We start from the raw sequence: 12,416 nt of genomic DNA on the forward strand, positions 1-12,416 counted from the left end.
TGGGGACATCAAAGTGTACAGGCGCAAGAAGAAGAAGAAGCAGCCATCTTTGTGGCTGGAAGAATAGAAAGAAGAAGAAGAAAAAAAGGAGGAAGAAGGAAAGCTCGATCCAGGTTTTAGAAGATTTTAGAAGATCTTGTGGGCCCCATTAGTTATTAGTTTAGTAGTTTATTTGTAGTATATTCTTTTCCTTGTTAATCTTTTAATTAATTAGGAAACTACTTTATTGGTTGATTAGTTTTTAGAAAGTCTTTATTTACTAGTCAATTAACTCTTTTTATTTTTAGTAACTAGATTGATATTTATGTAATGGCTTAGGCCACGGTTGAGGTAATGAATGTTAATTGAAAAAAAGGCCAAGAGCAAACCCCCCAAACCCCTCACGGTTCTCTCTCTCTCTCTCGTTTTCTCACTTTTCTCTTTCACCTCTTCCCTCTCTTACTCTCTCGGCTCTCTCCCTTCTCTCTGCTTTCTTGTCTCGCCTCCCTCTTTTTCTTTTCAGTCTTATTTCTTTTTTTCTGCTGCTGTTTTGTTACTGTGGACCTCACCAATCGATGTTCACTGCTGCTGCAACATATTACTGCCGTTACAAAACTGCTGCTGCTGCACCTGCTGCCTTTACCTCACTGCTGCTGCTACATACTACTGCCGTTACAATACTGCTGCTGCTGCACACTGCTGCCTTTACCTCACTGCTGCCTTTACCTCACTGCTGCTGCTACATACTGCTGCCGTTACAATACTGCTGCTGCTGCACACTGCTGCCATTACCTCACTGCTGCTGCTATACACCGCTGCCAGTACATCACTGCTGCTACTACTCTTGGTTGTTGTTTACCCTCCGCTGATGCTGCTCTCTCTACAATCGGCTGGATGTATCTTCATCAACTAAAAGTGGACTACAACCTCTTTATTTTGGAGGACCTTGATCTCTTCTTCTCTCCTCAGATCTGAATATCAGTATGGTAAAGCATTAAACTAAACCCTCCCCACCTCCATTAATCCCTATTATATATTGCAGCCCATTGACGTTGAAGCCTGCCTTTGCCCTTTGTTTATGCCTATTTTATCGATTGTTTGCATATCTAATTTGGGTGTCTAGATGGATTTGTGCTGAACCTAATATTCGTGTGTCGTTTGTTCCCTTCCTGTTGTCCTCATTTGAAACTTGAGTAAGAATTTATGTGTTTTTTCGTCTAGATTATTATTGCTTTTGGCTACTTTGTTTATTAGTCTCGTTTTATCTTGCATGCTTAATCGTGTTTGCTGAGATTCTTTGGTCCTATCTACCTAAGCCCCTTGAGTTAACCCTACCTAGCTAGTTAATCTTGTAGGAGACCTAGTCACCTAGGAACCCCCTCTACATCACTACGGCTTATATTTTCTGTTGTTATTGGTAGATTGGTTAGTTTCAGTCTTTATTAGTTGTATTGTCTAAGGTGTTTTAGTTTCAGTCTTTATTAGTCTTTATTATTTTCTGTTGGGCTTTGGTTTTTCACTAATATTGAAGACTTTTATACCTGATGTAAGTTGAATTTCATCAATTATTTACTTCAGATTTTACACTAGGACATGCTCTCTCTCATTTCTTAATTTTATTCATAGTTTGCCCATGATGCTTGATTTTATTTGATTGGTACATACCTTGGTGAGCAAACTGTGCCACAAGGCATGCCTCCAGTGTTTAGCAGAGTTCAGAGCCGGGGCACATCTAAATCATGTCAAAACCATCTCTGTACAGATGATGATGGCACTCTTTTCCTACTGTCACTAATCCCTATTTGCTTCCCCTCCACATCATGTTGACTAGAGAGAAGAAATACATAATATACTTAATGTATAAAGCCCTCTTTATCTCTTTGTTTTCTCTACTTTCACGGAGCACTGAATGCGTAACACATTCTCTAAGGAAATAGTAGTCAAGTAACCGGAAATATCAACATAAATACATATGATGCCCTCTGTGTACCACTTCACCACACATATCTGTATACAGCCAAGTGACACTGAATTTTTGATAGATTTGAGTCTTTTGGATACCACTTCAGCATTTTTAGCCAACCCCCTGCACTCATTCCCTGCTTCCAAGCTCATTCTGTTCCAAACTTGGTTCACTAATGTCTCAAGGTACATCCTATGGATGACATCTTAATTCCAAACTTTCTTACATTTTTGTTCTTCTATCTATCCTATTGATGATTTTATACTCCATTTGGTTTAATAGTTTGTCTGCCTACTTGATGGTTTGTTGGGGAGTTTTACTGGGTAAAGATTAATTAGGAAAATGATAAAAGTTATTTTTGGTGAAAATGTCAGAAATGGATGATTTATTTTATAGCCTATGTTGTCTGTCTATACTTGACTTGACTTGACTGTTAAATGCTGTAATTAAAAGATGGTTATGTTTTCTGAGTAATTAGGGAAATAATACCTCGGCAGTTTAATTTGAAAGGCATCAGATTTGTAGATGCAATCTCCATGTTAGTGTTTGATACTTTGCAAGTGGTCAATGACCCATTTCAAAGATAAGACATCACTCTGTATTCTTGATGGGAATACTGCAATGTTGATTTTAGGCAATCTGATATGACCTTTCTGGGTAAAGGGCGTACCCAGTGCACAAGGTTCCCGCCACTGCGGGTTCTTGGGAGGGCAGACCAGATATGTACGCGAGTAAATCACATGATTTGAAAGGTGGTTCTTTGCATGTGCCATGGGATTGTAGGGCTCAAACTTGCCACATGCAAAGACAGGAACCTGGAGGACACATGGAGAGTTTTTGGGCAAGCGACTTCTTACATTTCTTTTCTATTTCAGAACAGAAGCCTTCTGTTTCTTTGTCAACCACAAATGACAAACATGGGCTTGTACATACATTCATATTTTTTTTTCCAGGAGCTGATAATTGTTCACTTTCTTTGTCATTTACTATTAACCTCCGTTTCCCTAATCCTTTTTAGTTCTGATATAAAACTTTTGTTATTCAGTTGGGTTGAACATTCTTCTCTTACCTGTTAAATTATCAGGTGTTGCACTAGTACTTTGCCAGTCAGATCCGGTACTGAATGATGGTCAGAGTGGAAGTGACCCATCGAGAAAGGGCATCATTGATGGGGTCCGCAAGAGGTTTATAGAGAAGGTAGTGACAGAGCATGAAGATAAAGATGAGGATGAATATTCGAGCGACTAAAATCTATGGATTCTGCCATTCTCATTTGATGTTGGTTCATTTCTCTGCAATGCTTTGTGACATGGAGTCTCCGTGATTAGAGATGATTTATTAGACAATTTTTACAGCAGATTAGTGTATTTTCTTAAGATCTGTGAGACTTATTTACCATTGTATCTTGCATTGGTTTCGGACTGGGGATGTTGATTGTTCATGTTTAGTGAATTTGAATTTATTGAGGCATTAATAGCTTGAGCTTGATTTGTGTTCATTGCTGAAGTGACCCTCACATGAATCATGTAAAATGACTCTTAAGATAGTCTTTGGGAATGTCACTATATCTTTCTTGACAAACAAAGGCTTCAATAAGAGTTGGATATGGTGGATCTGCAGTTTTGAATTGGAATCAATTGTCGCTGAGCCCAATTTTTTATTTTTTTATTTTTATTTTTATTATTATTATTTTTTTTGCAAAAGGGTAAATACAATTAAGAAAAACCATGCATGAGTTTCATTTCTTGGCCACTATCTCCTTTCCTTGGTTACCAAAAGTGTAGTAAGTTAAAGAAACTTGCATATTATGGATAGTTCTACATGATTTTTTAGCCAAAAAAAAAAAAAAAAATTTAGGAAACTACATACTTTGCAAAGCAAGGGGTAAAGGCTGCGTACATTTTCCCTTCCCAGACCCTGTAGTAGTGGGAGCCTCGTGCATTGAGTTCTTCTTCTTTATGTACTTGGTGATTTAAATTTCACTTACAATTATAGCATCTCCTTCTCTAACTAGGTGAAGGGTGAAGGATCATGATAGGTTTGTCTTCTCTCCTCCCCCAAAGTAACTATTTATTAGATTTTTATTAGATTTAAAAGAGCCATGAAATTTAATGACTTGATCTGGGGGAGTTCATTAAGGTGTGAAATGTTACCACAGGCAAGGCTTCTGTTAATTTTGTACATGAGGGGATACCAGTACCATCACTACTTTGCAAAAGCCTTAGCATATTATAATTCAATTCTGTTAAAATATTGTCATTGTGTGCTAGAATTAAATGTTCATGTGTGATTCAGTCGCTGATTGTGTTTGGCCAATGGATCTTAACTAAAGACCCAAACTATATAAAAATGGGTTCAATTATGATTTTTTTTTTTTTTTTCTATTCCTTCTTTGTTGATTTCAATTATGCGATTGGTTTGGCTCATTAAATCGTTGAGTTGAGAAAGGTCGAATCACAAAGGCTTTGTGTAGTTAGATATGAATTGTGATGGAAAATAAAATGAAATAGGAACAATTAATACAAAAAATGGTTATTTAACAAACCGAAATTTTCACTAAATTTACTTATCAACTTTTCCAAAAAATTCTCCAATTTGTGTAGAGGAATAGAAAGTGAAATTTTTTTATTTTCCATTTTTCAACTATCATCTAAAATGTTAGGTGGGCTATTTTTTTACGAAGTTTGGTATGATCTTAAGTTATTTTGCTTTACAACATTTACATGGAACAAAAGCTCACAAAGTTACCAGGCAAAAGTCTTCACAAGTAGGAGAGGAAGAATTCTCAACCCACTAGTGATGTAATCATACGATGGACTCTTCTTCTATCAACAAACTCCTGCTTCTTATTAACGAATTTGAAAATAACATTTTTCTTGATTATTTGACGATACCGATAGCCATGGACAAGGGATTCTTCCTTTACCATGGATGAAGGAAAAACTCAATCCTAATAGATAAATTATATTTTTCTTGCGTACTATGTAGGGATCTTGGAAGGCACATATAGAAGGATAAATCCCAAATATAGAACTTATATCAAGAATCCAAACTTTTGGAGTCATCTGCTATACCTTCAATTTTCAAATATAATCCATATCAAGTAATCTTCTACTGTTAAAATAAGGATCACATAAAATTGTTGATATCTTGATGATAAAATTGTTCACCAATCAAAATGTCTAGAAGACTTTATGTGATCTTTATTTTAACAGTAGAAGATTACTTGATATGGATTATATATATTGGATACTCATTGGCAGTTTCTCACCTACATTTCTTTAGAAAGAAAGCTTCAAGAGGGCTCAATCAGTACAAATTAAAATATAAATCCGTACTACACAATCACAAATGGAGAAGGCCTTTACTTCATCGAGGAATGTAAAAAACTTGTATAAGATAAAGCGTATTCAAAGTCTTCCCTGCCCAAGTTGGGGGTCAAAGAGACCCCTCAATGAGATATTTGTCTTCTGCTTCAAAAGAATGCCCTGTGGGAGCACCCTACCTTAGGTAGCATTGCCCAGCTTATTAATGATATACAAAATGAAACACTTAATCCTAACAAAAAAATTTATATACATTTCAATGGCCAATGATTTGCATCATTTTCATACAATTCATATAGATGTACTCTCTTTTATTTTTTTATTTTTTCCCATTTCTCTTAAGTCAGCCAAGGCAAAGGATTATTGCCTAAATAATAATGGGATCAACTTCTTTTTATAGCCATCCACATGCATCAGCCAAGGCAGATGCAGCTTTTTTTTTTTTTTTTTTTAAATGAAAATAACTTCTTGTCACCAAAGATGTGAACTAACTAGTTCTACTAGTCTTTACTTGGCCATTGTCTTATTCCTATATATTTTTCAAAGGAGTATTTAATGCAAAAGTAATAAAAGATTTCAAAAAAATTAAAAGTCATTTAATACAAAAATAAAATAATAAATTTACCCTTACTGATGAAAAAGTGTTATGTACTTCAAAGGGCTAAAAATAAAGAAACACAACAGTCTTGTTGTAACCAACTTTGATTACCACAAGATTATCCATTTTTAATTGATCCATTTGTAGAAGCTGTAACCCACTGACATCTACTAATTGATGCTTATCTGGATGGTTTCTTTAATTTAATTGAGTTTTGAAGGACTTAATTAAAACCATCCTTGACCACTGTAGTTCTGGGCTTTTGTGATCAGCTACTTCTTTTAAAGCTCTTGTTGCCATGTTTTGAGTAATGGATTCCACTTATTCAAGGAGAGGGAGCTTAATAGAACTTTATATATATTTAGTCCTCTCAGGTTTATGACACTCATTAATTTGGCTTCTAATAACCCACTTGTGCTATGATTATAAACAAGTCTTGGTCACCCATCCTAACTAAATCTTTCCTCCCAGACGTTTCACATTTTTTGTGGATAAGTGAAGAGCATCCATTAAATGGGATCATGACAAGTGGCATGATTGCCAGATCAGATCAGAACAATTCATTCTCTGGGGGCCACTAACCTCTGACATGTTGTGTAGAGAAGCAATGAGGCAGGAAAATTGGATCACCATTTCTATTTTGAGTCTAACCAGGATTCTTATTCACTGTGGTCTTAGGAAAATTCGGTTTTTAAAAATTATTATTTTTCATTCACGGTAAACTGCAATTAATCTCTTTATATACGAATATTCGAAACATCCTTATCATTAATTTGTCTCATCAAAACCACCAAAAGGCGATGAATCAAAAGATTTTTGATAAAACTGACTCCTCCATGGACTTTCAATTTAATACATATTAATTGTATCTGGACCTAACAAATTGTGTCGACCAATAAGTCATAATGCATAATAATTTTCAAAAAAATCTATAATTTAAATTAAACAAGAGAAATAAACTACAAATTTCCTTATATCATCATGAGTTTGGTACATTATCTTCTTTTGGCTGTAGAAAGAAAATGGAAATTTTAATATCTATTTTAAAGTAAACCGAACACAGAAAATTCAACACAAAATGACAATTCAATACATGTAGATCACAATTGCATGCAACATGAGAGATGATTCTTGGATCTATTTTTCTTTGTTTTTTGCTAAACATCAGTAAAATTATATTATAAAACAGAAATGTAAAATTACAAAATAAATCTACAAGTCTCTATTCCACCTTTGGCATGGCTATCAGCAGAACAGAAATCCAAAACTAAGAAGCAATAAGAAATTATATAAATTGAAATCTAAACTATGTTGAAGGTCCCAATCAAGCTCATAACATATAAATGACGGAGAAGAGATCTAAATCATGGAAGTAGTAACAGCATACTTGGCCAGTTTATCCGTTATTGTATTTATTTCTCGGTAACAATGCATTATAACCCAAGTTATGCGTTATACTCTTGGATCTATTCAAATCCAAGCTTTCAAGACTCATACAGCATAGAAAACAGTCAAAAGCTATTTACAAATTAGCCCACCAAAGGGTGAACATTTTTTTTATGTCACGCTTAAGTTATAGACTTATAGCCCAGAAGTGTATGGAACTCCAGCAGCTGAAATCCAAGAACCACCACCCAAGAAGCTTGCAACAGTGAACCCTAGAGCATCTGAGGTGCTCATGATATGATACCCCGGCCAATTCACTCGATTGCTTGTGCTAGAGCCCGGACCAGTATTCGCATACTCTCCATAGTAAAGAGTACTTAAAGCAAAATTGCCACTCCATTCAAGCCACCCCGCCGGATCAATCAAGCTATCTAGATAAGTCTTCATGACTACAGTCCTTGAGTATTGTTTCCATGGCCGTCCCAAGTAAGTTTTGACTGAACTTAAGTCCGAAGCCGCCGTAATTTGGCAATTGTGGATCGAAATTCCGGTGTTCTCGTTTGGATCAGTCCGGCCTTGAGCTGTGACTGTGTTCTCTTGGCCACTTAATGGTTTTCTTACGTAGATGTTGCAGTTTTGGAGCACAACGACGGCGTCACCAAAAATGAAGTCTACAGTGCCATAGATGTCACAGTTGCGGTAGAATTGGCGTTGAGAGTACACATACAAGGTGTCTTGGTAACCTTCAAAGCTACATTGATAGTATATTGATAGATCTGAGCTTGACCGGAATGCAACTGCTTGGTACTTCTGAGGCCCGGCTGTGTTTTGGAAGGTCATGGCCTTGGCGATGAAGCCGCTGCCTGTGGCACCTAGAGAGATGAAAATAACAAGTGTAAGTCATATGAGTGAGATACATATATATATATATATATATATATATCTTAGTTTTCTTTTTATCAAATAAAATTAGACCAAGTTTTGTTAATGCCATTGTGAATGGGAATGGGTCTTTTAAATATCAAGACGGTTTTCTTGAGAAAGGTACTAAAACTATATAGGGGTTTGTGAACCCTAGGATGGAGTAGTGATTAAACATTAATTGTCCAATAAAATTTTAGGAAAATGATGGCCATGTTGTGGGTATCATACACCCTCTCACTTGCTCTTCCATGACATGTGGGGCTCTTTTATGTGGGGTTGGATCATGTTCTCGTATGAGAACATTCACATATGCCTTTGTCTTTGCCACATGCACTCCACTCAGTCCAATGACCTGTGCTATTGAGAGACAGAGAAAGAGAGAGAGAGTGAGAGGAGTGGAGTCCATGTGGCAATGACTGAGGCGTACATGAATGTTTTCATACGAGAACGTGATCCAGCCTCTTTGTATACGACCTTGTGGATCCCCTATTGTTCTTTCATTGGCTTCATTGTGGGAAATTCCATCTCCCCTACCCTAAAATTTTTCTCTTTCTTCTTATTTATTAGGGTAAAGGAACATTGTCCACATGTACCCTCTATGCCCAGACATAGTTGGCCGTGAAAATATCCGGTGCACATGGAGGCAGTTGGATCATTTCACATCTAACTGTGTCCAGACGCGAGAAACATTCTTTCTTCCTTTCTATTTTTAGGGATTCAATTCTTTGTTAGGGAGCATAACGTACACTAGGACCCTCAACATCTATCTCTCTCCTCCCTGATAAGGAGTAGAGACGTTATTTCATAGGGGAGGAGAGAAATAGACAGAAGACATTAGCATAGGCGACACTCTCAATATTATTATTTATCTTGTAGGGGAGGCGATTTTTCCAAATTAGGGACTGTCAAAACCAAACATAAACTCACAAAAGCTCTACCATCATGCTGGTTAGGGTTTGGATGGGCTGCAGCAAGACAGCTTAATTAGCATGCGGACTCAGATGTAAGGACTTGTCTAAAGCAGTACCATTTCCCTATCACAGTCACAAGCAGTATCTGTCCTTATCACACACACACACACACACACACTCACAGAGAGAGAGAGAGAGAGAGAGAGAGAGAGAGAGAGAGAGAGAGAGAGAGAGAGAGAGAGAGGATCATGACAAGGGTTTAACTGTAGGCCTATTGTGTTGTCTCATTGACATTGACTACGGCCACTGAAAGTTATGCAACAGAAGAGAAGGTCTTGATTAGACATGTAATCAGGATGATGAAAAGCTTAAACGAACAATAAAGGGACAGTTAGAACTTAGAAAGTCTACAAAGTTTATTTAATTGGTGAATAGTGATGGAAGCAATGAGCCTATAAATATGTAAATTTTTAACAAATAGAAGCAAGAAATTTTAAGAAGTTTTAGAATAGAAAATAATCATAAAATTTAAAAATATTGAAAGAAGCTAATGACCAATTCTCTTCATCAAATCTCTCAAGGAGCACACAACCAAAAAAAAGGTCAAACTGATGATTAACTTGAAGCTTCAAGAAAGAAAACTTACCAACAGTGGCTGAGCTGAAAGTGGTGGAACCATCATGGACGTTCTTACTACCTGTAACAATGGTGGCACCAATCCCATCTCCTATTAACATTATATTTGACTGGCTAATCTGAACGTTCTCATTGTAAGTACCCTTTTTCACATATATAACAAATCTTGAAGTCCCACTTCTTAACTTAGATGAAGCAGACAAAGCCTCAGAGATGGTCAAAAAATTACCAGACCCATCAGCAGCCACCACTATATTAGCTTGTGATGCTGATGTTGATGACTGAAGAAGCTTTCTATCAGTAGCAGAGACCCATGAAGGGAACCCACCAGAAAGTAAGCGTCTACCACCTGAAGGTGAAGGTGAAGGTGAAGGTGAAGGTGCCTGGTTGTTTATAGCAAGAGAGTTACTAAGCAACTTTGAGAAGTTACTCAACATGGAAGGTAAGGAAGACATATATGAAGCTGAGTTGAGCTCCATGAACCCATTTTTGCATGTCTCTTGATTGGCAATTGCTGCACTAAGCCATGTTTGAGTGTCTTCCCTACTGTTAGATAATGACACACGATTAAGCTGGCTAACCGTGTTGGCATAGTGCTCTGTGCAGTCGACCCATGCCGCCTTGGCAGGCTCATTGAAGGAGCTCAAATCCATAGCTGAAATGAGACTTTGGGCTAGTTGAGCTTGGTTCAAAGTGACCTTGAGGACTTCATCAAGGAACCCTTTTGAGGTGAGTGGAGGATTAGAGCCAATGAATGATTTGCATATTTCAGGGTATGGTGTTTGGGTACAAGATGATATGGTGTCACAATTGGCCAATTTAGGAACAAATACAAGAAGAGAGGCACTCACAAGACCTAGAACAAAAATCTTTTCCATGTTTCTCTAATGGGAATGATTCAAAAAATGGAGGTTTTGGGCCTTTTTATAGGGGTTTAATGGGGGAAAGAATAGTATTAATGGTGGATGCTTGAACACGTTCAGAGCTTTAAAAAAATGAAATTTAGGCCATGCATGAAGCTTACATTGAAAATAGAATATTGGACCAATAAATTTTGAAACCCATACCTACTCTTAAGTTGTTCTCCTTGGCGACTAGTTTGTGTTCAAGTTACCATCAAAATTAAAAGAGATGACAATGGCTTTGTTGGGTCAAGAGATGATCCGTTAATGCCCGTGTGGGTGGGAATGCCTTTGTTGCGACTATCACATCTAGGTTGAAAGGAAAAAATAGAAAATTCAATAGAATATAATTATCATATCTGATTTCATCTAAAAGTTGAGAGAAGATGTTCAAAGCTTAGGAGGGTATGTAGTTTCTTTATTTTCCTTTAATAGTCATATCAGTTCTCACTGGAATCTTGATATAAGATTTAGTTCTAGTCATATTGCTGCATTCTAAGGCATTCCGGTATCATTCTTGTAATTTTATTGTTTCTCCTTGTTTGAGGTGGCCTCTTATCTCCAAGGGTTTTGCCGTCTCACTCTTCCTTTCTTTTTCCTTTGAATGTCATATTTTTTGGGCTTCGTTGAATAAATTTGACATTCACCTAAAAAACAAAAAGATTCAATCCCTCATGCATGATTACTACGTACTTCTAAGATAATAATCTATATCTCTTGTTCCATTTTAATAATTTTTAATTGCCCATAAGAAAAAATGTCTTTGTCAACAAAAGTAATGAAAACCCGTCTTAATGAAGTTTCTTATTTTCATCTGAACCAAAAAAAAAAAAAAAATCTACAGAGAATCCATGAGGACCATGTCAATTTACACACCTCGCGTAAAGCTTGTGTCTATGCTCACGTACGTGTATCAGATTAAGATAAGTGTTTGGAGATGGGGCTAATTTTTTTGACCAGTTTATTTATCAAAATAAACACTAAATTCATTCTCCTATATGCCAAACTAGCATACATAACACAAAAACTAATTCTTTCTGGGGGTGGTCTTGTTTGGTGTATTGAAAATTAACAAATAATTCGTTAATGATCCAAGGTTTTTTAAGTGCTTATAAGATGGATTTTAAAGCCAATGGTCAGTAGGATCATTTTTTAAATAGGTGAAATTTATAATATAATAGTTATGTGGTATCCTATTAAAAGAAGAAGAAGAAAAAAAAAAGAGAGAGAAAGACTCTTATCGCTACATTATTTGCCCTAGGATGTTCTTTCATATCTGAAGAGGACTTTTAAGGGAAAAGAAAAGCCATTTTAAAGTTCTGAGTAGGGGTGTCAACGGTCCGGGTCGGTGCGGTTTCGGTCCGGTTCCACCGGTTTCGGTGTGAGTTTGGAAGTGACCGAAACTCTGCATCAATAAGGATTTATCGGTTTCGGTGCGGTTTGGGTTCGGGTTGGTACCGGTTTGGATTTATTAGGTTCATTTCGGTTTGGATCGGTTTTTTAAACCGGTATGGAGCCATTAGGAAACAACCAAATGATGAATTGTTGAACTTCGATTTCTTAAATCGATTTGTAACCGGGTTGGTTTTGATTTTTGGTCTAGTTTGAATTCGATTTTCCATACAAATGTATACAAAACTATTCAAATTTAATTTTTTTAATGAATTTTGGAGTGTTTCGGTTTCTTACCGGTTTGGTTTCGGTTTCGGTCCGGGTTTTGAGCCGGTTTCGGTTTGGTTTCGGGTTCATCCGGTTTTCGGTGCGGTTCGGTTTGGTTTTGGGGTTACAATA

General features: G+C 36.7%; 1 protein-coding gene and 1 pseudogene across 1 annotated transcript; one reads left to right on the forward strand and one right to left on the reverse strand.

The window, feature by feature from the left end:
* LOC122075763 overlaps nt 1-3,440 on the forward strand; it is a 13,301-nt pseudogene extending 9,861 nt beyond the window's left edge.
* A 4,007-nt stretch (nt 3,441-7,447) lies between these two features.
* Nucleotides 7,448-10,601, reverse strand: LOC122077564 (pectinesterase-like). Its single transcript, XM_042643530.1, has 2 exons — nt 9,734-10,601; nt 7,448-8,124 (listed from the first exon to the last, which is right to left on the reverse strand). Exons 1-2 carry the CDS (start codon nt 10,599-10,601, stop codon nt 7,448-7,450), a joined length of 1,545 nt encoding a protein of 514 aa, XP_042499464.1.
* Between the last annotated feature and the right edge of the window lie 1,815 nt (nt 10,602-12,416).

This window comes from Macadamia integrifolia, chromosome 4, assembly GCF_013358625.1.
Source record: "Macadamia integrifolia cultivar HAES 741 chromosome 4, SCU_Mint_v3, whole genome shotgun sequence".
In the NCBI taxonomy this organism is placed as follows: Eukaryota; Viridiplantae; Streptophyta; class Magnoliopsida; order Proteales; family Proteaceae; genus Macadamia; species Macadamia integrifolia.

What these genes read in the sequence shown, in the direction of transcription:
- LOC122077564 (XM_042643530.1), bottom strand. Translation starts at nt 10,601, where the DNA reads ATGGAAAAGATTTTTGTTCTAGGTCTTGTGAGTGCCTCTCTTCTTGTA. An exon ending in TTTCAGCTCAGCCACTGTTG is followed by an intron (nt 8,125 to 9,733) that starts GTAAGTTTTCTT and finishes TCATCTCTCTAG; the next exon opens with GTGCCACAGGCAGCGGCTTC.